Source organism: Kwoniella botswanensis, chromosome 2 (genome assembly GCF_036426115.1).
Source record: "Kwoniella botswanensis chromosome 2, complete sequence".
Lineage (NCBI taxonomy): Eukaryota > Fungi > Basidiomycota > Tremellomycetes > Tremellales > Cryptococcaceae > Kwoniella > Kwoniella botswanensis.
The window spans coordinates 2398898-2423706 of NC_088600.1; the positions used below are offsets into that span (position 1 = coordinate 2398898).

General features: G+C 45.1%; 11 protein-coding genes across 11 annotated transcripts; 2 read left to right on the plus strand and 9 right to left on the minus strand.

Moving 5' to 3' along the window:
• Positions 1–10: 10 nt before the first annotated feature.
• Positions 11–4742, plus strand: L199_007801 (uncharacterized protein; the record flags this gene model as incomplete). The annotated part of the gene is made up of 21 exons (XM_064893487.1): positions 11–330; positions 423–433; positions 534–583; positions 646–671; positions 743–1472; positions 1556–1586; positions 1648–1763; positions 1830–1928; positions 1989–2066; positions 2122–2175; positions 2244–2425; positions 2504–2520; positions 2589–2772; positions 2844–2851; positions 2927–3122; positions 3203–3301; positions 3378–3394; positions 3463–3500; positions 3558–3637; positions 3709–3770; positions 3826–4742. 21 exons carry the CDS (start codon positions 11–13, stop codon positions 4740–4742), a joined length of 3315 nt encoding a protein of 1104 aa, XP_064749559.1.
• A 279-nt stretch (positions 4743–5021) lies between these two features.
• Positions 5022–7025, minus strand: L199_007802 (tyrosine-tRNA ligase; the record flags this gene model as incomplete). Its single annotated transcript, XM_064893488.1, has 7 exons — positions 5022–5401; positions 5475–5541; positions 5605–5703; positions 5786–6179; positions 6286–6589; positions 6645–6793; positions 6880–7025. 7 exons carry the CDS (start codon positions 7023–7025, stop codon positions 5022–5024), a joined length of 1539 nt encoding a protein of 512 aa, XP_064749560.1.
• Positions 7026–7328: 303 nt separating this feature from the next.
• L199_007803 (uncharacterized protein) lies at positions 7329–9156 on the minus strand (the record flags this gene model as incomplete). Its single annotated transcript, XM_064893489.1, has 6 exons — positions 7329–7576; positions 7658–7734; positions 7811–8154; positions 8237–8554; positions 8649–8882; positions 8986–9156. The coding sequence occupies 6 exons, from the start codon at positions 9154–9156 to the stop codon at positions 7329–7331; spliced, it is 1392 nt and encodes a 463-aa protein (XP_064749561.1).
• Positions 9157–9658: 502 nt separating this feature from the next.
• On the minus strand, positions 9659–10678 carry L199_007804 (uncharacterized protein; the record flags this gene model as incomplete). Its single annotated transcript, XM_064893490.1, has 1 exon — positions 9659–10678. One exon carries the CDS (start codon positions 10676–10678, stop codon positions 9659–9661), a length of 1020 nt encoding a protein of 339 aa, XP_064749562.1.
• Positions 10679–11190: 512 nt separating this feature from the next.
• L199_007805 (uncharacterized protein) lies at positions 11191–12691 on the minus strand (the record flags this gene model as incomplete). The annotated part of the gene is made up of 2 exons (XM_064893491.1): positions 11191–11764; positions 11862–12691. The coding sequence occupies 2 exons, from the start codon at positions 12689–12691 to the stop codon at positions 11191–11193; spliced, it is 1404 nt and encodes a 467-aa protein (XP_064749563.1).
• A 496-nt stretch (positions 12692–13187) lies between these two features.
• On the minus strand, positions 13188–14153 carry L199_007806 (uncharacterized protein; the record flags this gene model as incomplete). The annotated part of the gene is made up of 1 exon (XM_064893492.1): positions 13188–14153. One exon carries the CDS (start codon positions 14151–14153, stop codon positions 13188–13190), a length of 966 nt encoding a protein of 321 aa, XP_064749564.1.
• Positions 14154–14493: 340 nt separating this feature from the next.
• L199_007807 (uncharacterized protein) lies at positions 14494–15378 on the minus strand (the record flags this gene model as incomplete). The annotated part of the gene is made up of 1 exon (XM_064893493.1): positions 14494–15378. The coding sequence occupies one exon, from the start codon at positions 15376–15378 to the stop codon at positions 14494–14496; it is 885 nt and encodes a 294-aa protein (XP_064749565.1).
• A 400-nt stretch (positions 15379–15778) lies between these two features.
• Positions 15779–17424, minus strand: L199_007808 (uncharacterized protein; the record flags this gene model as incomplete). Its single annotated transcript, XM_064893494.1, has 7 exons — positions 15779–15999; positions 16102–16546; positions 16618–16753; positions 16842–16928; positions 16984–17047; positions 17111–17201; positions 17395–17424. 7 exons carry the CDS (start codon positions 17422–17424, stop codon positions 15779–15781), a joined length of 1074 nt encoding a protein of 357 aa, XP_064749566.1.
• A 237-nt stretch (positions 17425–17661) lies between these two features.
• On the plus strand, positions 17662–19185 carry L199_007809 (uncharacterized protein; the record flags this gene model as incomplete). Its single annotated transcript, XM_064893495.1, has 4 exons — positions 17662–18196; positions 18315–18403; positions 18463–18767; positions 18837–19185. The coding sequence occupies 4 exons, from the start codon at positions 17662–17664 to the stop codon at positions 19183–19185; spliced, it is 1278 nt and encodes a 425-aa protein (XP_064749567.1).
• Positions 19186–19282: 97 nt separating this feature from the next.
• L199_007810 (uncharacterized protein) lies at positions 19283–20416 on the minus strand (the record flags this gene model as incomplete). Its single annotated transcript, XM_064893496.1, has 1 exon — positions 19283–20416. One exon carries the CDS (start codon positions 20414–20416, stop codon positions 19283–19285), a length of 1134 nt encoding a protein of 377 aa, XP_064749568.1.
• A 2600-nt stretch (positions 20417–23016) lies between these two features.
• L199_007811 (uncharacterized protein) lies at positions 23017–24325 on the minus strand (the record flags this gene model as incomplete). The annotated part of the gene is made up of 3 exons (XM_064893497.1): positions 23017–23549; positions 23607–24209; positions 24277–24325. The coding sequence occupies 3 exons, from the start codon at positions 24323–24325 to the stop codon at positions 23017–23019; spliced, it is 1185 nt and encodes a 394-aa protein (XP_064749569.1).
• Positions 24326–24809: the final 484 nt, after the last annotated feature.

Here is a 24809-nt window from a genome sequence, read left to right on the forward strand (position 1 = left end):
ATCATACACAATGCCATCGTCTCGACCTCCACCGTCGATGTATCCACCTTTACCTCGGTCAGTCACTCACTTGCCGCCTTTCCCACAACTACTTCACATCAAAGACGAATCGCATAATCAGTCACCGTCACAGACTCAGACACCTGAGAACGCAGATTCGGTACTTCCGGGAGTATCAGATGATGAAGATGAGGAGACACTCGATGCTATACCAAGTCCACAAACAAATACCAACGAGAAGAAGAAAGAGAGGAAACCACATGCGACGAGAAGGAGGGTCGTACAGAGTTGTTCGGAATGTAGAAGGAGAAAAATAAAATGTGATAAGAAGTGAATCTCTTTCCTTTATACCTACTCCTCTTCATCCTTCCATGTGGTGCTTTGATGTAATGGCTGACGTTGATGTGATCGATGTCGTGTAGATTTCCTTGTGGTAAGTGGAGATGAACAAACGGAGTTACTCGGCGAAGATCGGTTCCGTTCAGAAACCTTATTAGCACTTTACTGATGTTTACATGTGATACTGTCAACAGGGCCATGTATATTGAGGAATGATCAAGCGAGGTGTCATGAAGTGGGGATGGTAAGTGAATATTGTATCGCGGAATCAAGGATTTGGGCTGAAATTGTTCTCGTTGTTTTCAGGCGGAGAAGAATGTCGTAGCATCACCGTTAGTGTCTGAAAGATGCATTCCTGCTGCCCGAAGAACTCAACTGACCTTTTTCCTGGAACCTCCATTAGAAACAACTTCGCTACGACATCCGAACTAGCAGTCCTCGCCCATCGATTGGACGCATTAGAAGCGGCATTAGTCAAGAACGGGGCATTACGATCGTCAGATCTAGATCATTTCCTCAACATCCTCAGAGAAGGCGAGGAAGGATCGTCCTCGACCCCAAAGCTCGCAAAGCGGAGCAACTCGACCAAAATTCCTGTTCCTTCAGGTCCTGGCGGAGGCTCGTCCCAGGCACTAACAGAGGAAGAGACTGTGGATGATACTGAGGGAGCAGCCTTGACATTGGAGCATCTCGCATTCGGTAGATCTAGAGCAGACGGTTCTCATTCTATGCCTCATTTCGGATCAAGGTTATCTTCCGTATCTCGTCCAGCACCTAATAACGATTATCACCTTGCGAAATCTATAGTTCCTCAACAGGCACCTCTCACACTTTCTCCACCCCCTCTGGGAAGTTTACATCTACCTCCATTAGAACAGACAAGATCGAACGATTCGCTGGGACTCAGGAGGATAGGTTCATACCCCGCTAATCAGACTCCCGGTGTAACGCCCGAAGGAGCTGAACCGTCGAGATTATCAATAGAAGAAAGAGCTCAAAAGATAGATCAATTGTTGGAATTATTAGGTCCGACGGATATTTTCGACTTATTCTATAGGAAAACCGATGTGGCCATTATTGCTTTGACGAGGTTGTTACCTTCCAGACAGAGAGGAGAGGTTCTGGTGAAAGCGGTAAGTAGCTTGGTCGTTCTTTTTTCATGAAGGACAATAATGAGAATAGAAGATGACTGATATATGTCTTGTTTCCTCGATAGTATCTGGAAAAGGTAGATTGGTTGCATCGATGTGAGTGGTCATGTCCTCTTTATTTAATACCTTCGTGCTCATTTCAATTCATTTCATCCAGGTATGCATGTGCCGACTTTTTTAAGACAATGTAACGATCTATGGTCCCTACCTTCGGAACGGGTTGCACATGACATCGCTCTACCTTTCTTAGGATTGTATTTGACGGTCTGTACAGTAAGTTGTCTTGAGCTCTGACCTTTCTATATCTACTTGTGGTCCTGATGTACGCGTGCCTCACAGCTCGGTTTGACGTTCATGGACCAGTCGGAGATTAGTAGACACTTTACGGTTGAGGAAGCTCATTCTTTGCCTGACACATGGTTCAATGCTGCCAGAAGTGTACGTCTTCCTGCATATGTATCATGAAAGAATAGCTGATAGGCCTTTCTATGGTCTTAGGCATTATGGGCAGCTGATTTCGTCGGAAGTCATACGATGGAAGCTTTGCAGTGTATCATACTTCTAGGTGTATTCATGGTGAGCTACCTAGCGCCGACCAAAGGAGCTTAGCTGACTTACTCTGGCTGCATAGAATAATCGGGATAGAGCAGATGCAGCTTGGGCGTTACTTGGTGCAGCTATCAAAGTAAGTTCCCCCTCTCCCGTATCATCTACTCCGACGACCGCACCATTGCTAATTTCGCAATCTTGCAGATGGCACAAGGATTAGGTTTGTCACGATTGGGTGCAGAGCAACAAGCGGTAGATGGGAAACCGCTACCTATGTGGACGGGTAGGTGGGAGAGTCTGATTCAGAGGGAAGTAGGAAGGAGGATCTGGTGGAATTTGGTATTTTTGGATTGGCAATTGGCACCAAGCTACAACTTTTCTTGCAGGTGAGTGAAAATTTCCCTGCAAACAATATCTTGGGGTTTCTTTCGTGGTTGCTGATATACGATCCTCTTGGCCCGTAGTATTCAACCTGATCAAAGTGAGTGTTCACGTACTCTTGCTTTGTTATGAACGTAAAGTGCTGATATGTATTGATCTTACCTTCAGTCAAAACCGCATTGCCAGCGAATATCGAAGATGAAGATATAATCGACGATCAACCATTCAAACCTCAACCTATATCTGTCAGAACAGGAATGTCGTTCCAACTTGCTCGATTGAAGTTCGCCGAGATCACTCAAAGGCAGATTTGGCAGGCTAATAACAATCATCATCCACCCTATTCATTCATGTGAGTTCAGAATCTTCGATAGGCCCAATGTGAGAAAGTCGAAAAGCTGACTTCAGGTTTTTCATGAATAGTCTGAGTGGTGCGTAGAGGCGGTCTTACAATTCTGCTCTTTGTGTTCAATGGCCTTCCCGCTGACATCCCGTATTCTTAATAGTGGACGGAGAATTACGAAAAGCAATGATGGAGCTGCCCGAGTTCTTTCAACCCGATCCTAACACCAAGGGACCACCCTCGCAAGATCCCAAAGCTCTCGTGCGGTACTATGAGAAGATCATGCTCAATTTGGCTATTCACTCAAGAATGATGAGATTACATAGACCTTGGTTGTCCAGAGGATACGAGGATGAAAGGTGAGTGATCGCGTTGCTTTTCTTTTCCAACTGATCACACTTTTCTCGCTGTAGAATGCTAATGTTACATTTGTCGGTAGGTTCGCTTACTCGAAGGAACAATGTATACGAGCTGCTAGAGCAAGTTTGAGGATGATGTCGGACGCTGACGGAACAGCTTCGTTCTTGGAAAAGTGGTGGTACGTAACCGTCCCTTGCTGGTGATAACCTTACTTCATTAGACATGATATGCTGATTTCGTGTTCCATTATTCAGGTTACCTCTCTTCTATGGTGAGCAAATGAAACAAGAACAAATCCTTTAGATCCTTTCAGTGACTGATGAGCGTCAATTGCCATAGTATCCGTATCCGGTCTGGTGGTGATCATCGATCTACTTGTGAGTCCAGTCCGGAAAGCGTGTTTTGAGGAGTCAGCTGATCTTGGTCATCCTCAGCGAACACCTCGAAGACAAATGTACTCTCGTGAGACCGATGCCAAGATCTCAGAAGTCAAAGGTGCATTGGATCAGATGAGGTGAGTACTCAATCCAATCACCAGGTTCATCTATTTTTTCCCCGATTTCTAGCTGATCGATACCCTTGTAGAGGTATAATGGACGTGTCACATCCTGCTAGAGCAGCTGTACGAGTCATGGATCTACTTTTAGGTGAGTCAAGTAGGCCTCCTCCAAGATGTCACTGACTGACCATATGATACTACAGCCGAAGTGGAAGATCGACGCCAAACACCCGGGTCATCCCTTGGCAAACGGAAAGACCCGGATGATGTTGACGATGAAGAGTCCGGTGGATTACAGAGAGCAGTCAAGAAGTTGATTCGACAAGCGCAACTGGAAGCTGATTCGCCCAATACCTCAATGACCTCGACCACACCGGATCATAACAGACACGTATCGCAGTCACCTCAAAATAGCGATCATGGTAATTCCCAACAACATAAGGAGAGTGAACGACCTGTATTTGATGCTTATCCGATGCCCTTCAATCCTGTTCAACCTACTATCACTCATGCTACTGGGCCTCCTCCACCTCAACCACAACAAGGTAACATACAATCTCACCAAGCCGCTTCACAACAGCAACAACAGCAGCAAAATGGATATAACCCTTTACTCACTGGTAACATGAATACTAATCCATTTACATTCCCTATCGATACATCTACAAGCAACTTTTCGACTTTCCCTTCCTTCGATATGATGAATAACTTGAACACCAATGGGACGAACCGGAACTTGAACGGCAGTGGATCAGGCAATTTGGATCCAGCTGTTCAATCGATGTTAAGTAATTATTTCCCTTCGGCGCAAACTCAAAGTAATACCAATCCCCCTACATTGCCTCAAGCACCGGATGATTTCTTATCGAGGGTATTCGGTTTCGGATGGGATGGTGCGTCCGCATCCACAAATGCACAGCAACCACAGCAAGGAACAAACGCAAATACTGGTGCACCAATCCAACCTAATCTTCCTACTCAGACACCACATCCATCTCAGCAGAATCAAAATCAAAACGAGTCGGATAATAACAATGGAGCAAATGGTCAGAATGGATTTGGAACGATGGGTGCACCTGGTAATTTACAGGGATGGAGTAGTCATGGATGGATGGCATAAGTTGATTCAACGGATGGCCTCTAGTTGACGTAGATATCTTTGAACACTTCTATAATCTTGAGTAGATGTTAATTATGGTATTGATAAATGGATATGAGTTGGGGATCTGTAATGCATTATATATAATATATGTAATAATGATGATCCGTTCAAAAAATGTACAAGGATCTAGCTGTTCATGTTGATATCGTAACCGTGTCTTGCTCATCCCTCACATCAAGCGACAACAGAACATCCACTTGGTCCATATCTCCGTACTCATATATATGTGTGCGTTCCTCATTCTAAATAAAAGATCAATTGTCTCTTATTCCCTATTTTGACAATCGCAATCTTCCCATCAATCAACTGGCTTCTCCTAATTTCATCCCTCGGATCATTAATCCTCCTATCGTTAAATGTCAAGCTCCCCGATGATATAGCTTTGGAAGCTTCTCCTCGAGATTTGCATAGTCCATATATCACACAAAGCTTGGATATTGGTTTATCCTTGATCTCTGAGAAAGGGATTTTATGAAATCTTGAATCACCTTCGAAAGCTGCTAGGACATCGGACGATTTGAGCGTTTTGTATATTGAGGACATGCCTGAGGAGATGGTGGGTTTGGTAGAGGGGTAGAGGATCTCGGTGGCTAGTAAAGCTTTGGAAAGACCGTCGGCTGGAAATAAACAGATGGAATTGAGTTATTCACTGTCCTTGACTGAGATGCAATACGAGGGAATCATACTCACCACCATGGACTAGCTCGGTCACCTCTGATGCTAACAACTTTTGAGGTTTCCTTGCTGATTTTGATTTCTGTATACAGCAAACGATCAGATATCCTTTTCGAATCTTGATTCGTCTGATCTGACGACTCACCTCATGCTCCGCCATGATACTGTCGATCTCTTCGGTAGGTAAGAAAGTGAATAATTTCAAGTACTTCGCAACATCTTCATCCGTCGTGCGAAGGAAGAACTATACAAAGAAGAACGGCCAGATCAGAACCGTTACCTGTTGCTTTGAATTCGACCTCTCCATAGACCGTTGACCCACTCACCTGATAAAATTCCGCCGGACTAGTCCTCCTCTCATCCAACCACACAGCGTTCCCAGCGGATTTCCCAAACTTCTCTCCTGTACTGGTAGTCAAAAGCGGTATCGTCAATCCATACGCCTCCACTTCCTCTTCCTCTCCCACCAGTTCTGTGCCACTTTCTTCGCCCGACACTGAATCTTCGTTATGCTGCTGCTGCTGCTGTATCTGTATCTGCGATTGTGATCTCTTGATCAGGTCAATCCCCGAGACGATATTTCCCCATTGGTCCGATCCACCCATTTGGATCTTACATCCGTACTCTTTCCATAGATGAGAGAAATCATAGGCTTGTAGCAATTGGTAGGTGAATTCGGTGTAGGAGATACCGGAGTCCGATGTCAGACGGTTTTTGACGCTGCAATCATCCAGGGAGAACACATGTCAATCAGAATTGACATTTAACCAAATTATCATTGGACATGTTGGTAATGATAAGCAGATACAGAGACAAGAGGGCTCACCTATCCCTCGAAAGCATCACGCCCACTCTCGATAATTTACCTGGACCCCTCAAGAAATCCAATAATGAAACGTCTTTAGTCCACTCGTAATTGTCCACGACCTTTATACCCATATCCTCCTGAACTTCTTTTCCTTTCCCTTTGATATCTATTCCACGCTTCTGCAAATATGCAGAGCCAGTTGCGAAGAATCGATGTACCTGATGTGTTATACCTTGTACATTCACTGCTAGTTCCTCGGCGGAGAGGGCTTTACGTTCGGTCGATCTTCCCGAGGGATCACCTATCGAACCTGTAGCTCCACCTATCTATACCAACTACATTAGCTCATACTATTGTAGGAACAGTGCGAACATGACCTACAAGACATATTGATTGATGTCCTTTAGCTTGGAAATGTAATAAACCCAATAGAGGTAAGAGGTTTCCAACGTGTAAAGAAGATGCCGAAGGATCTACACCTGCGTAGATTGTAGTAGGAGATTGGACATGTTGATGTAGCTTGGGACTATTCCATATCATACATACAGAAGTTCAGATTAGACTTTACGAACAGACTATGAAGGTCCGATCTGTTGTAGAGCATTTACCCACCTTGTCAAAGCGGCTATGAAACCCCTCTCATCTAGTTCCTGTATAACTGTCTTAGCTTGAGATTGGAGATGCCGACGAAAATGCCGAATGAGCCTACGAGGACAGGGACGCCGTATAGGAAGAAGGAAAGGGGAGGCGGCGACCATGGTGGTCAGTTTGTTAGATATGCTATGTTAAGTGCAATATGGAGGAGGGTATGCTAGGAGATGCGAAGGGGAATCAAAGCAATAATAATGTCATCAACATTTCGCGAAAATCAAGTGGATTGCCCAATGTCCGGTCGGGTATCAGCGGGGAAGAAAATCCTAACCAAGATTACAATTTACTTTTGATCCCGCTAGTCAATAACATCCTAATCACACCTACTCTACTCACACTTTAGAGAACCTATGTGGCACGTCGAGCGGTGACAAAATGCATGACCAGCAACTAAGATCCTCAAAATTTCCCTAAGCCGCATGTTCCCTCACGAAGATCATGGGATGATCAGCCTCCTTCAACCCAAGCCCTACACCAGTAATACCAGTGACTTTTAACTTCTCACCATCCTCCAACATCTCAACCTGGAAAGGCGTATCATACTCGATTTTCCCACCCTTCCAATGCCTGACTTCGAAACAACCTTCAAACTTGTTTTCACCCATACTTGCCAAAACAGGCTTCTGATCAGCGTACAGCTTGTTGTCCCAAACTACATCTGGAGCTCATTGAGGTTTTTCAGGGAGATTATTCGTTTCTTTGATGTCCCAAGTTAGGAAACCTGGACAAACGTATTTACCGATGATCTTCTGGTCCCCTGTGGCAGGAATGGAAGGCGAGGGCTTATGAGCTATTTCTTTCTCTTTATCCAGAATTCTACACGGACAACAATTACCATTTTCCGTCAGCATCTCAACTTCACCTTCATCCGCATTCGTCGTTAGATACTTACGTCTTGAACCAATCGATTGAATCGTCGCCTGTCAAATGATCGAGCAAAGTATTTCTCAACCAATCCCTGAACCCACATCCTCCAACGTACGGTATGGCATTACACATCATCCCATATCTAATCTTCAATTCGGGACAATCAACAACCATGGAGTTGAATCCCGACGAATCACCCGTATGTTCGTGTATGATCGATCCTTCTCTATCTGCTTGAGTTAAACCAAGACCGTACGAGCATATTTCTTTAAGATTCGGATAATCATTAGCTTCTACATGCTCTATGGCAATGGACGAGCATGCGAGAGGATAGTCAGGGAAAGAAGGAAGTGCTTCTACCCATTTGAGCTAAATTAGACATATTATACATCATTATCAGCGTCACGTTCGTTACTGGGGAGAGACTAGGGGAAGATTAATTAGCATTTACCAGATCAGTAGCGGTTGTGAAGAGACCCAAAGCTGGATCCCAAGCTCTACAATTATCAAGGTAATAAGGTACTTCCTTGACCTGTCTTTCCCCCTTATCATCTGGGTAAGTCATATACCCAGATATTCCTATATTACCCTTGTCGAAAGACGTGGAATCCATCTTGAGGGGCTCGAAAATCACTCCTTTCAGATATTCGTAGAATGATTTACCACTGAGCTTTTCGATGATTTTGGCTAAGATCGTGTATGTGAGATTACAATATTGATATTGTTCGCCTGGCTTGGCGACTGGGGGAAGTAGTTTAAAAGCTTCGTACTATTCGGAATCAGAACAGAGGATATCAGTATTACTGTACTGTACTCTGTGTGCTTTACGTTACGGGGATATTTTTCCCGTGGGAAGAGCTTACCAGACCATCGATTTTCAACTCAGGCCTAATGACCTGGTCATATCTGGGTAGACCGGAAGTATGCGAAGCTAGCAATTTTGGTGTCCAGGTATTCGTATATTCGTCGTTATATCCTTTAAAGTCAGGTAAGATCTCCTTGACAGGTGTATCCCAGTCAACCCCTTTGGATCGAAACGCATGCCCGAGTGCCATGTTCGTGAATAACTTGGTGTTTGAACTGAGAGGGAAGCGAGTCTAAATTTGATAACGTACGGACCATAAGTTAATATCATTCCTTTATCGTGGAACACCCTCCCGTGAGTCAGGATGGGCATTACACTAAGTCACAATCACTTACCTGATCATGGATGGGTTGACCAGCCTTATCTTTTCCATAACAGAGCACTACCTTCTCGGGTTGATCGGTATCCGACCCTTCTCGGAATGCCACGATGACACAGGCCGGAACTTTCCAGACGTTCATGGCCTCGATGATCTTGTCTTGTACGTTGGAAGGGATCAAACTCATATCGATATTGGAAAAATGTATTCGGATTCGATATGTCAAAAAAAACAATTGCGCTGCACGAAATGGTTGTGTCGTATAGTAAATTAGTATGTTTGGTTATAGTAAGAGAGCTGATGTGGGAATCTCAAACGAGGCTTTCCGAAATCTGTCAGCAACCGATTTGGCTTTTATATCCGACTCAGTATGAGATTCCTTCTCTCCTTGAGGATCTAGCGAAGCTCCTTTGGAAGCCTCTTCAGACCTCTTCAGACCTTTGTGCGATTGTTTCCTGAAAAGAGGAACTTGGGGCCTCTATGTTACATGTCTCTTCGCGCAAATAGCATTGCTTTAGGATCCGGGCTAGCAGTAGCATACACTCAGCTCATGCGAGTCCTACGGTATTCGAAGTGAGAATGATATCTGTGTAAGGAGAGGGTTTCCGTGCTCATCAGGATTGTTCAGCCAGCTCCCGCCGCACTACATGGACTGCATCTCGATTATGAGATTGTACAAATGAGCATTCCTAATTCGTGAGGACCTCGCCGCTGTTGGTAATAATCCCACCATCAGAATAAGCTAAACACTCCGAAATATAATTCTTCAAATCCCCCAGACTGTCCTCATCGGTGTCTTTGGACCAACCTCTGTCATCCCGTCCAACACAATTCAACGAATTGAGGAGTTCTTCATGTTCGAAAGGTGGATCAACAATGGAGAAATTATCAATCTCCAAGTATTCCCCACTGCTGAGTGCGTAACAGATTGATATCGTACTACTTCTCTGATCGAAATTTCTACTTGAAGCAACTTTCCAATCAATCTCATCTTCCGGCTCCGTCACTAAGCCTAAAGAGTATCTTCTGGCTTCGAACTCATGCATTTTCAATACGTTTCTGATTGATCTACCTCTTATCTGACTCTTGGTGTGGGGATCAAGGACGTATGAATTGTAAGATTCAAAATACACCCATTTAGTCAAGGTATCTGAGCCGCGAAGCTTATTCAAGCTACTTTTCCGTTCGCTTGCCAACTCACTTAAAATCGCGTGTTCCATCCTCCGAATATCTAAATCTACGCTGGCTGGGTCCAACGTTGATGTTGTAGGTGTGTAATCGAGTTTGTATTCTGGGTTGGAAACTTGACGTGAACGATTCTCAGCCATCTCCAACTCACATTGAAGATTATACCTCTTCACGGCTAATGATCCCTCAATGGATCTATCGCGTTCTAGCCTTGCCCAATAGTCCATTTCCTCCGAGGAAATACTGGTAGAGCCCATCTTTTGGAGCTCTTCTCGATCGATGTACTCGGTCTTAGAAGGACAACTTCCGCATGAGAGCAGGCACGCCCTCTTGACTGGTATTCCTTTCCCATGCGGTTCTAGTGTTGTGGTCTGGGTCACTTCTCCAGGCTGGATCAAGGACGTCAACTTGTCATTGATTTGTGATCTGAGGTCGCCGTACTGATCTAACATCCTATTCAGCGTTTCTACACCGCTTTCAATTTGTTCCTTCATATTAGCTTCGAGACTTGATATAGACATCTGTCAAGTAACCGTACTGTAGTTGGTGCACCAAAATAGGCGTCTGGCCCGAAGAAATGAGATCGGGTGACAGTAAAGCACTCAACTCACTGTGATAAGTGTCGTATGTGTGATAGGTAATATATGTAAGCAGGTATGATAGGAGAGGTCAGTGGAGATGGTTGGATAGTGGCTTAAGATTACAATAGGGAAGAATAGTGACACCCTATATGAGAACAGTCGATGGTTGAGACGTGTTCCAATACAAGATCGTGAACGATGCACACCTTTTCTGCTCAGACCTGACCATTGTAGGTAAGATATGTCTATTTGGAAGCAACGGCAAAAAAGGTAGGGTATAGCAAGAAAGGATCTCAACGATGACTCAGGTATCAATGATGACCTCTCAGGATATTGGACCACAATGGGTGTCCACTCATTGTCTAAATCCCTTGTAAGGAGAGAGCCTAGGCGAAGATAAAGCTGGTTGAGCCACACGTTTGACTCAAATTTGTACAGAACAGGCAGATGCACTACTTCCTCTCCTTACATGGACTAGATGCATACACAACAGGTAATATATACCTAAGAGAATGTGGTATACAAAAGATCTTAAGGGAAAAGTATATTGTACGAATAACAAATGGTCGGTTTCCATCATACTTGTGATTCTCCCTGGACAGCTTCACATCAGTTGTGTTCACAGCGAAGGTTTCAACGACGATTCGGTGACTTACTTCTGGTTTCCAGTCTTGCAAACCCCCATATCCATTCCTACAACAGATACGACAACAGTTCTCTCGAGCCGGCCAAAATTCCACCATCTGGTCTATCTGAGTCAACACTTCCTGGTCGTCGAACAAGCTGATCACCCAGGGTGGCATGTAGCAAGGTTTACCTTTCATTACATCTGAAGACGAAGAAGCTTGAATGTCGTGTGATGTAGCATCCGAAGTCGATGAAGGAACTTCTGTAGACTGTCCGTCAACCTTGGTCCTTGTGATCCATTGAGTAATCTTCGGTTGTTTTCTGGATTCTTTGAGGTCATCGCAATATATAACATTATGGAATTCGATTTTCTTCAATCTGGAGTTGACGCCGATGAAGCTATTCGGCGGGTAGACGTATGTTGTCAGTGCAAACAACAATCACAGAGGAGTTTTATGGTAACTAGATATTGAACCTGGGAGTGACATTGACTTACTCCTCGCTCCTTCTGTCAAAATGACGAACCATAAACTCTTTGATGGTATACTGCTGATCCGCAGGATAGTTCTTCTTCAACTTCTTGTCCTCGATTTTGCTTAAAGGACAGAAGAATATTTGAATTCTTTCCATTTCGTACTTATCCACGCATACAAAGTCCAGATCGTAGACATGCATCGTAAGATCCATTGTCCATACGTCTGCCAAACCTTGTCTGATGACTTTCGACGTCCGCCAATCGCTAGGGTAAGGACCGGTATGATAACAGATACCAAACATCGGAGCTATACCGCAAATTCCCTCAAACACCTCTTCCCATTCTTCAGGATCATGTTCAATGTCGTAAACTAACATGGGCGCAAAAGTGAGACAGTCCAGGTCAGTGAAAATATCCATGATAGGATCGATAGCTTCCGGTTCTAAATCCCAAAAACCGTATCGAATGTCCAAAATTGCTTTGAGTGGTTCAGCATTCTCGATAGTGAGTGAATGAGTCGAACGAAGTAGATTGTATTTCCTTGAAAAAGGATCTTTATCATTGGTGGGTCTAGGCGCTTTACGTGGAAATGGTGGACCATCGAAGTTTGGTCCCAATCCATAGAGAACTCGATAATTATCATCAGCTATATCTAAAACCTCATACAACGTAGGCGCGCAGATATGGTAGAGTTGTCGAGATGTACGTATGAGTGCCAGGAGCGTATGGGTATCGTGTTTGGCTGTTATAATGTCGATTATATAAAGACTGAGCTCGGAAGGGAGTTTACCGAGGTTGATGGAGAGTCGGGTAATCTTTTGACGTCGGGCAGGAGAGGGACGAGGTGGCATGGTGGGGCGTGAGGTAGGGTGATGGATAGAACAGGATGAGGATGATGATGTTGATATCAGAGTCAAGGATGTGAGTGGGAAGTGAAATGGTCTTGACAGACATGAGAGAAGAAAGAAGAGGTGAGGTGATGATCCAGGTGATGTGATGTTGCTGATGCGAGGTGGCCAACGCACAGACATCCTTCACACACACACACAGGTGACATCATCGTGTTGCATGCTTAAGGCTCATTCGAAACGTACTGAAGTACTGATCATCCGTCTACTCGATCCCGTTTGATGTACTCTATACAGTGCTTTACTACAGTGATCGATGGATGTCGCTTTCGAAATCTGAACCTGACTTGAAAAACTGAATTCATCACCTGCTGATTGCAAGCACTTTACATCCCAATACAGTTTGAGGACGGAGGTATGGTCTTCGACGATAATATGTTTCCGATACGAGCATTGATATGAATAGCCATACCACTGCATGCTGAGCCTACTCCTCCTCTCACATTCTGAGGATACCCGACACCGCCTTGCCATGAGCTTCAGCACCAACCGGCCACCCTTTGCTGTTTAACCCGAGCTCTTTCATATCATCAATAACATTCTGTCCTATCAAGTGGCCATCGGGGACCCATGAGGTTTCGGGTAGGATATGATCATACCTCGTCCTATCAGCAGGAACGATGGTGACCTTGGAACTTTGGTTCATACTACCTCTTGCCACTTCCAGATCAAGTCGTCTCTTATCTAATATAACCGAGACTGGTACCGACATTTTCGAGCGGTCATCAACCTCAAAACTCGTCACTTCCATGTGCATCTCCCCAATCCGATTACTAAATCGATCTTCATCGGTCTCGCATTGATCGTAAGACTTTTGGATGGATTCTTTCAGTCCTTCTGTTGAAGTCATTATAGGAAAAGAGTCAACGATTGAATCGTATCTGACCCTGGTCAACTCATCGAAGAGTGTATCCCGGTACTGAGTGACTTTGTCACAAAGTATAATCTCAGAAACTCTCCGAGCTTCTTCGTCTATTTCTTCAAATTGTTTAAAGCACGTTTGCAGCACAAGCTCGATTTGGGTTTTGTCTTTGTTCAGCTCATCGATGGAAGCTTGAGTCACGGTCTTTCTTCGACTGTGAGCAGAGAGAGTTTCAAACCACGCTCTGGGCGAATGGACTTCTTTCTCTGCTTCTGATAGTTTAGCATCGATCTGGGACAGTCTAGACTTGAGGCGATCACGTTGAATACAAACCTCGCCTACATGGTCCATGAGAGCCGATTCTCTGGCATCAGCTCCTTGGCAATGATATGAAGCAGATAGCTGTTGAGCAGCAAGTAGGGGTGTGTCCCGGTTCCACCTGAGAAGTATGGAACTCTGGGGTGCCGGGCTGGATGTTGGGGATGCATCGGAATCGAAATCGGAATCGGAGGAGAAGTCGAAGCGATAGTCGCAAGTCGACATATCGGCTTGTCTTGTATGGATTTCAAGGTAACGTCGGACGCTGTCAAACACCCTGTTTATCAGGACAAGATGTAACGTACCAAGGGTCTGCTCGATGTGATACGATAGTGGCGATTGTGTGTCTTGATACAACACTGATGCAGACTATTGTCACATCAAAGGATTTGAGATGCTTGTACGGCTGGGAACCTTTGTCAGAGCTCGGAGAACTGGTTTTTCAGACAATGCCAGGAGAGTTTCACAGTCGCAAGAGCAGCCTATTCCGACCACATTCGATCCCTTGGCAAGTTTCTGGTCAAGCAAAGTTGAAAGATCAGTACAAACTTCATACATTTCACTATCACATCCGGGAATCATGAACACCTGGCCGAGCACCCTTCTGACTATTGGCACGAGTATCCCCGAAGGACTCTTTCCAAGTATCCATTATCCTCCTGACCCTGTCATTGGCCTCTGAGGAGTGGGGTATGGTGATCCTCTCTTTATCAGACTTATCAAGCGGATTATACAATTCTATCCTAGTTCCCTCGGTCAAACATAGTTTACAATCGTTGAAGCTCATATAGGAGCCCCAATCAAACCATTTATCATAACCAGTCCTAATTACCGAACTCTCCCTTGTATCTACGTAAATCTCGTTGATACTCGCCCATCGTCTCATCACATTCTCTTGGACGAAGTTACGTATATCTTTAGACTCCATTTTGGAAGTTTGGAATTCTCTTTCGATATTGGCATACGCCTCTTTATCGGTATCTTGCAGTAGCTTGATGTTGACCGCTAAGTCAGTATAAGTATAAGTGAAGTTCCGTATTCTAGACTCGATCACAGAATTTTCGAAATCTTCGGTGAGATATTTGATAGTATCCAATAAACCATGAGGAGCATCAGCGAGTATATCAACTACCGAGGACATATCACTCAATTGATGAGCTAGATTCTGGCTTGTCCAAGAATGTTCGCAGATCTTCCAATCGCTTCGAGGCGAGTGAATAGACTGTAAATTACATTGCAGAATCTGGTTTTCGCTCGTCAGTCGTTCATTTTCACTTTGGGTATCAGAGAGTAATTGTTTAAGCCTCTGTATCTCATCGTCTCGCGGGTTGGTATCGGTCTTGGTGGTACCAAACAGCGAAGCGAGAACAGTCGATCGAAGCAATGATGGTCGAGGGGGGGCATGTGGTTGGTATGTCGATGGCACAGGGAAGGAGATTCTTCGATTCATCTTGTTTGGACTGAATCAGTCCAGGATAATAGATCAGTGAAGGGTAACAATGAGGCAGAGTTTTTCTTCCCTGATTCAACATTGATCAATCAAACAGTATCGGAACAAACTCAAATCGAGTATCCAGTCGTCGTATGGGGAGATACAACGACCCTGTGATCAGTACACCTCGAATGTAGGAGGAGTCTGAATGGGGACGAGTGGATCCTTTGTTCTTCCAAGCGTCAACATAGGAGCGCGCTGAGCCTGACTTCTTAGCGGAAGACGAGACTACATGAAAGGGTCTCCGAATCTACAATCCACGAGATGTGTCATAGACTCTCGAGGATAGTAACCATGACAAAATGAGAGCATCTGATTGCCTCGACCTGATTGACCTATGATGTCCTATCCTGTCCTATCACTCTACTTGCGCACCAAGCCCTTCAGCCAACTTCCTTGCCCTTCTAGCTACCTCTCCTCTCTCACCCATGACCGTCAATCTAAGACTGACCCCCTCAAGCGAGTCATCTTCATCCAGAGACGGTATGGGCGTGAGTTCGTATCGACCGAAAGCGTAATTTAGGATGTTGGTGGTGTAGCCTAATGGCTCGGCGGATAGGAGACGAACTAATCCCTTCACTATGAGCAGATATGCTGTCAGCACGGCGTACAATGTAAGATGTAGACCGTACCTTGTATTATTTCATCCGAAGCGCACGAAAGAGATTTAACTGTACTCACCTCTATATATCTCGAAAGACATTTTACCCAGTTCCTTATCCAGCAGCTCTCTATCCATAGGTTGTATCTCATGTATCTCTTCTCCATCATCTTCTTTATCCTTACAGTCCACACAATGCTTTCCATCCTCATGAGTATGTGTGCGCTTCGCTTTTCCCTTCTTCCCAATGTATATCTGCTTTGTCTCAACTTCATCACCATGCCATCCGGCACTTCCACCGATCTTATCCCAGCTTTCCTTTTCACCTTCGACCAATCCGAATAATTTGGTATCCAGTCCAAAGATCAATTCAGGTTTAGGTGGATTATCAGGTGGAGGACCAATTTTGATTTTGGGCGTTTCGTCGTTCAGCTCGTTTAAGGAATCTATCAGATCATCCATTTGCCTTTCGGTAGCGAGGTGATGTTTGGATAGTAAGAGTAAATCGGTATATTTTGCTTGTAACTGCCCACGATATGTCATATCAGCGTGTATCATATAGTACAGTATATTTCTGAGAAGATGTTGAGACTGACCTTAGCGGAAGGGGACGAATCCTCGTAACCTTTAAAATTCAAGCTATCTACGACCGTTACTACACCATCTAGCTTGAAGCCTTCTGGTTCGAGCTGCCGTATCTGCAGAGCAAGAGTAGCGGGGAAGGCGGATCCACTGCAGAAATATCAGTGACTTGTCCCAATTTTTGATTTTACATGTCAATAGCTTCGGGATATACGTTGATGAGATAGCTGCAACATACCTAGATTCAATGATGATCCTATCGGGCTGCATAGTATCCCTAATCTCCTTGAGAGCATTCTCAACCAATCCCACCATCGTACAGCACCTGATAAAGACCTTCAGTATAGCAAACCATGTATCAAATCCCATTGTCAACTCACAAGCATCCGTTCAGTATCTCCGATACACCTGAGATATTCGATTGAGAGGCCAGCAGCGAGTCCACTGTGACCTGTATCAGCACACTGCTGAATTTTTGGAAACAATCATTGGCTGAACTTAGCTCACCTTCTACATCACCATATTCGTTCTTGAGCAGTACTACCTTGTAGTCTTTTGGTAACTGCTGTATCAACGATAATATAGTTGAGGTTTTCCCCTACCACATGCAATTGACCTTTTTCAGTAAGCTCTTCCATGGTAGTTTTTTTTTCCAGTGCGTATAAGACTGTTACCACTATAAACTTACAGCTCCTGCAAAGACGCAAAGATCAGCAAGTCACCTTATGTCATGGTAGTTGTATTGGGTATTCTTAGGGTAACTCACCTAGGAAACCGGTGAAGCAAGTTACGGGTATTTTCTTCTCTTGCACGATAGTCATATCTATAAGCTATTTTACACAAGTGTCCTTCTCTATCAATCTATAATATATGGTCTATGGCTTAAAATATAGTACTAGGCGAGAAAAGAACGACTTGAATAAGTTTGTCGCTATCATCTCAGTCATTTTCGTCATCAACAATCGAGATTCCCCTCCACCTTTGTCCCCTTCTATTCGAAATTATTCATCCATCTCTTCTCCTCTTGCCCTCATCGTTCAGAATATACCATCGTTATAATGCCTCAACTTCAGCTCATAGCTGAGCTCCCTTCACATAGCGAACCAGCCTGGAACGTCACTTTCAACCCGACACGTCCGTTACTCGCCTCATGTTCCACCGATCGAACTTTCCGATTATTCTCTTATATCCTTCCTTCCCAAACTCCTTCTGCTAGTGGTTTCCCCTCATCATCCGACCCCAAACCAGTGTTTAGCTTGAACAAAGTGATCCCCACTGAACATAAGAGAACAGTCAGGTCAATAGCTTGGTCACCTGATGGGCGAACATTAGCAAGCGGATCGTTCGATTCAACAGTCGGAGTATGGGAGGAAGTCATTCCTTCTTCCGATAACGAGGATGAAGATGATGACGAAGGCGTATTCAAACCGCAAGAATCCCAGGCAGAGGGGGTAGAGGGCAGAGAAGAGAAAGAGTGGGAATGCGTGACTACGCTTGAAGGGCATGAGAGCGAGTGTAAGAGTGTAGCCTTTTCCAGCGATGGAGCGCTGCTGGCGAGTTGTTCTAGAGATAAGAGTGTCTGGGTTTGGGAAGGTGAGTGATAGTTCTGGCTCTACAACCTTCCCCTTGTGTATACATGACCGCTCCATCATGAAGAATTATTGTTCGTAAGGGCTTCCGCTGACCTTAATCTACGCATGCACTCGCTCAGTCCAACCGGACGCCGATTTTGAATGTATAGCAGTGATGATGGAGCATTCGCAGGACGTAAAATGTATAGCATGGCATCCTCATGAAGAGGTAAATTGATAAATGATCACACTTGGCCCTACTCGTGCTGATACCTCCCAATGATTCAGATTTTAGCATCAGCATCATATGACTCCCATATCCATCTGGCTTTCGATGATCCCGACTCCGACTGGATGATCTTCCAGAAACTCCATCCTAAACTGACCCCCACTCCTCTCACCTTGTCACCGGACTCTCCTGCATCGCTCATTGGCGCTTTGATACCCAGCCAAGCAGAGAAAGAAGCAGACAGGGAACTGGATGTGCCTCCCTTAGAAGAAGACGAAACCGTTTGGAGTCTAGCTTTCAGTCCTGATGGTAGTTATCTAGCTAGTGGAGGTGATTTGGGTGGAATCAGGATTTGGAAGAGGCAGTGAGTCGATATCCATTCTCCATACATACACATGAAGTAGGTGAGATGACACGGGATATGTGTATACAGGGGTAATCAGCCTGACTCATCATGGATTGAGGTTCTCCACCTCACGGTTCACACCCGCTCGATATTCTCCTTAGCATGGTCACCTTCGCCTTCTCCATCTCGTGAGTCTACCGATCTTGGTCTCCTAGCTTCAGCAGGCGGAGATGGCAAGATCGTAGTCTTCCAACTTACTTCTTCAGAATCAGGAGTGATCATGAAACCCATAGCAGCCATCAAGGATGCTCATGGAGTCAGCGATGTGAATTCTGTAGGATGGTGCATAAGGGAAGATAAGAAAGGTCTGGGAATATTGAGCTCAGCAGGTGATGATGGGAGTATCAAAGCATGGAGGGTTGTGAGTGATGATTGACCTGAACCTTTCGTATAGGCGTCATTTATGTACCTGGCATGCATCGCATAAACATCATCGTAAAAAAATATGTGGCCTATCCTGTATCAAGGGAGTATCAGTCGCCGAGCCAGTTCGAATTCGAACTCAATAGATTCATCCCTTCAAGCTCCTCATTCCTCTGGATCTGTTCCCTGTCATACAACTCTTGGATGATTATTTTGACAGTATTGACACTGTCCGACCATATCGGTCTCGCTTGATTAATATAATCTAAATCTTCCAATACCTTGTTGGTAGTATACTTCCCGGTCAAGGGTGTAGAAGGGGGCAAAGAGAAAAGGCTCTTCAAGGCTGCTCTGGTGTCCCGAAGCCTGTGGATTCTCTTTCCAGCTGCCGGCTCGACATTACTGAAAACACTGTTTAGCATGATTTGTTTGGTACCGAATTGTTTAAACTCTGACAATGCGTAATGAGTCAAAGTCTTGATAGCTTCCAGCTCGTCATCAGGACGAAGCTGCATTTCGCTTAAACTATCCCAAAAGGCTTCCTGTTCATTGGTCATTTGGGATAGGCTTTTGGTACTTTGCCATAACTCCTTGACAGTCTGGATAGTTTTCCTCATGATGGGTTCATGGTATTTAGGGGGATCACCACCGTCTCGCCAGTACCTGAACATATCATGGACGTGTCGAACGAGTAACTTGTTGTCGCCACCTTTCGAATGGCTTACCAAGTCTGGGGCAGAACCTGACGATCTCAGACACTCCATTAGTAAGGTGATATTGTCTCTCTTTACCTCGGGGAAATCTCCTGGTATCGTTGGAGCCGTAAATCTCTCGATGATTGTGTTGTTTTGGACATTATCTGTTTGCCAGTGAGAAACCTGACCTTCAAAGTAATCACCTGTAACCATTTGCTGAGAGGACTGATTGGAATAGGTATTGTAATCAACGTTAGAAGATGTAGCAGTGGGCTCCACCGCATGCGGAGTATCTTGTGCACCTTGAGTCAATACCGGGAAACCGATATCCTGAACCATTGATACCGGACGAGGGGGATAAGTGTAGCCCTGCCAAGTATTGAAATCTGCGAGAGGCATGGAGACATCTGAGTCATGAAATTGGCTGGAAGATTGTCGTGTGGCGGCCACTTGGTCCGGTGGGTGGTCTAGATCCTCAGAAGCAGCATCCTCTTGAGCACCACTGTGGTAGAAGTCTGACCAAAAAGCGGGCGTTGTGGGGTTGGGCATGCTTGAAGCCAGAATGAAACGTAGGGGCTGTACCGTATGGTGGGTGAGTGAATTAAGGGTATTGATGGAATGTGTATTGTCGTTTGTGGAGTCATGAGCGAAGGGAGAAGAGTATTGAATGAGACATCATATGCGTTGTGTGAACAGTAGGTAGTGTGCTAGAGTTAGCAGTGTGGCCTTCTGTGGTATCCTGTCTTCCTATGATATTATCGAATTACTTTCCGTTTGCTTCTTCTCAACAATGTGAAACGTAGAAATGTCAAACGGTATTGCATCTCACGACTCACAAAGGATTTTCTTGGAAGTGTATGCTTCGCGAGATGAGCAGGTAAAGCTCCTTCGGAGCCTAGGAATCATGCATGTAGGCTGCTAAAATATCTCTCTTCCAAAAAGGAATGACATTTGATGCTTACTTATGCTGCTCTGCCTCTTCCTCCGACCACTTGCGCTCAAGGTCCTCAATGATTCTATCGACGATATCAACGCTACTAGCGTATGAGGGCCTGGCGTATCTGATGAAAGCCAAGTCGTGTCGAATGTTCTCAGTGGGATTTTTCGGTGGCAGAATTGTACCAGCAGGGTAAAGAAGCATATTGCTCAGCGCCGCTCGAGTTTCTCGGAGCCCACTAGCTCTGCCTATTGATGAGGGCCCATCACTTCCAAAAATACTACTTTCAACTACTTGACCTAGTTTTTTCAGTTTCCGTCGGAGCTCCTTCCGTTACAGCACGTATGGCATCGATCTCATGATCAGGACGAAGCTGATTCTCGGTCAGGCTATCCCAGAAGACCTCTTGCTGACCATCCATCTGAGTGCCCGGAGCAACGTTCTGCCAAAGTTGCTTCACTTCTTGCATTGTTCTTCTCGAGACGGGAGGGCGATATTTCGGGGGGTTACCACCATTTCGCCACCATTTGAGAGTATCAAGCACCGAACTATATGAACGAGCGCTCTGCTTCTGAAGGGTGATGGCGCCTCAAGTAAGACCGGATGATCGCAGTGAGTCAATCAACGATGTGACCTTTATCTTCTCCTTTGCTGTAAAGTGTCCGGGGAGCTTGGAACTCCTTGGAGAGATAGCAGTATGCTTCGTCTCACTCTTCGCCCCCGCATGCTCCTTCCTTCGTCGTGAGGTGAACTGCATCTGCAGGGCAGACTATCGATTTTGGTTGCGGGTGGCTTGGCATATCGTTTTCCTCAAGAAACTGTTCCAGGCGTCGTCTGACAATTGTTTCTTCGTCGGCTTCTCTCGCGTCGACGATAGGAGTTACTGGGAGTTGAGGGTTTTTTTGCTGGAGAGATAAGAAGTCTGGAGCGTCACCTTCATTACCGTATAACGCTTCAGGAGCAAGGTCTATCAGCTGAGTGTCCACTTCACCAGTGAGTGGCGAAAAGCTCGTGCTGTGAAAAGCCGATTTTACGCCACGGTGGGAAGAAAGAGACCTGAGCGGTGAGCTTCTGGATCGTCTTGTAGATACAGCCGTTATCGACTGGTTAGTGACAGTATGATCTATTGCAGTGGATCGAGATTGTAATTTCTCTGAGCCATCATTATCCGAGTCATAAAAACATTTCCAGAAGTGCGGTGAGGCAAGAAGAGACACGGTCCAAGTATGAGTATAGCCTTGTTATGGTAGACTTTATCTGGCTCAATAGTGCAGCTAGTTGAAAGTATTTTAACACAAATATCGAGTAGGAAAGAGTCTAGCATGCACGAAAGCTTAACAAGGGAAAAGACCCCAGCCGAACAATGGAGGTGATGATCTGCTGAAATTGATTTCGACGAATTCCGTAGCGGAGCGCTATCTTACTTCATTGCTGGAATGGACCTTCCAACCTCTTACCGTTGCACTGCGTGGTTGTGTGATGGGCGAATAAATCATCATTTTACATCATATTCATATCAGAATCCTGCGAAATACCTCACTTTCGCGCTTCCCTACCTGTAAGACGAAGCCACCTCATTCAGTTACTATCCATCTTGATCACATTCTCATTCACATTATCTCCTGCATCCGAGGAGTGCTGACCTTGCATGTCTGGCTTCAGAAACTGAATAGTATCCAAAGTTTCCGTCAGACTGCGTATAGTATTGCCGAAGCTAATATCGGTATTTTCGTTACCGCAGCGCCAATTATTGATTGATTTCAGCCATTCGCCCTCTGTTGCAGCATGGTAGCCTAGTATGCGGTTCTGCCTCCCCAGAGAGACCTCCTGTAGAAAATTGTCCGTGTCGCGTTTGCCATCTTTACTGGACTGAAAAAGAGACGAAATGATTGAAAAGTTTTGAATCGGGTCCGCTCATCCATCGAAGGTATGTCGAGCCAATGAGACATCCTTTGAGTCAAGGAACATATATCTCATTTCAGGCTGCGCTGCCACGAACGTCCACCGTTCTTCCTTTTGTGAGATCTCACAGTAACACTGGGCCTGAAACGTCAGGAGTATTCCCAGAGGGTCTGCAGCTGGCCGCGCCTTTCGGTCTGTCTAGTCTCTCTGTCTTCCCCCTTTCCTTTCTGCGCTCTGTAGTCATTTTCGCGTATTGTGGAGCATCTGAGCTCAACGACCTGAATGGAGTTGTCTGTAATCGAAGCCGCTACTAAGTACAGATCACAGGGCCATCCGAGAGGTGTATACTAACAAAATACCAAGATAATAATGGGGAATGCCAGTTCCTGTACCCATGATGCCACAAGTTGAGCATACGAGAGTTAGCACGAATCATCGTTTCTGACAAACCAAACAGCAGTCCCATTGATATCATAGAATTGTGAAAATATCTGTAAGTCCTACGTATATCACCCATGATATCGGCCTCTTCAGAAGGTGGAACGTGGCTAGCTGTTTGACCAGTCACACATGGTCGTAGCTCTTTCAGGGTACCCCACAAGTTCCCGATCTGATCTCTGTAGATCTTATTGGTATTGGCATTCCCGCAATCCCAGTCCCTCGTCTGCATAAGGAGGTTGGGCAATTGTCCGTCATCATAATCCGAGATAGCAGCTCGTACGTTGCCCTCGCAAAGGTTGGACATCAACACGTCGATTTCATTCACCAAAGTCAAGTTTGAAGCTGTAGCTCCACGTCTCCAAGCTTTATGTTTCTCGTGAGAAGTAACTTTCGCGGCTTTCCCTGGTTTGAGAGATGCCTGAAATGTATCTTATCGAGCTGACTTGTTATTGTACTGACCAAACCGTCCATCGCTCCTCGAGGTGCTCGTTCCGGTTCCGATAGCTTGCTTACGACGAAGGACAGAGTTCTCTTCAGAGTTGGGATATGTGTTTGGGAGACACCAGAACGCTGAAGCTTGAAATCGAGATGTATAGAAATGTCGTGGTAATTGTCGAATGGCGTTTTTCGGTCTTCGAATCTCTCTCCAGCCGTGGACCACTGGTGTATCAGCGTTAGTGTAGATACTCTCAGGATTACCACTATTTGTGTTCAAGAAGCGATTTTCAAAGGTCGCACAGGCCAAGATCAAGTCATCTGAAGGTCTATGCTCATGTGCGATGTAGGTCAATAAATCTTCTTCGCGTTTAGTGAGAATCTCTTCGAGAGACTGTTTGACCTCAATCAGATCGTACTTATAAGCTGTAGATTTCTTAGCATCGTTATCGGTTTTGAAACCATCTAAAGTAGTTTTGACCCGTTCGAACTTTTCATCAATCCTGTATGACGATCTGTTAATCTTGGTCAGAAGCGAGTCGGTTGCCCCAAGCAGCGTCCCTTTGCTCGCGGTACCCGTATCATTGGTATCGTTCAGCAAAGCGTCCAATCTCGCATTCAGATCAGCTGAAATTTTATGAATCAGCGAGAACATCGGTCGCTGGCACAGGTGAGATAAAACTTTCCCACTCACAATCTGCAGTACCATGCTGGCCCTCAAGCCTAATGGTTGAATCAGACATGTCGCCCACGGTGTATCAGCAGTGGCTGCGAGTGATCAAACCGTAAGATATAATAGGATGAATGACCAAGGACACGGACTGAACAACGCGGTTTGCCATCCAGATTCACTTATAAGCTTGTTGACTTGCCTTCGATTGGCCAGGCTGAGAAGTTTGGTTGTTCTAGGAGATGAAGGAGATGTCTGCTGTGGTTTTGCAGCGCTTTTTGATCGAGGAGGCCTTCCACAATAAAATATAAAAAGGGACAGGAGAAGCAAAGCGAACCATTCAGTATAGTTTCACCTACGTCAGCAGTACATTAGCCTCAAGCACAAGCGAGGTAATCTTTACAGATCGGTACTCTGTCACAACAACGATCGCACATACTGTAGTCAGTAGGAAGGTTGACGTTTATGCCCCTATATGATTTTTGATCTTTTGTTTCCCAGATAATTCATGTTTTAAGTATTCTCATATCTACTCTGTTCAGTTCGTTAAAAAGATT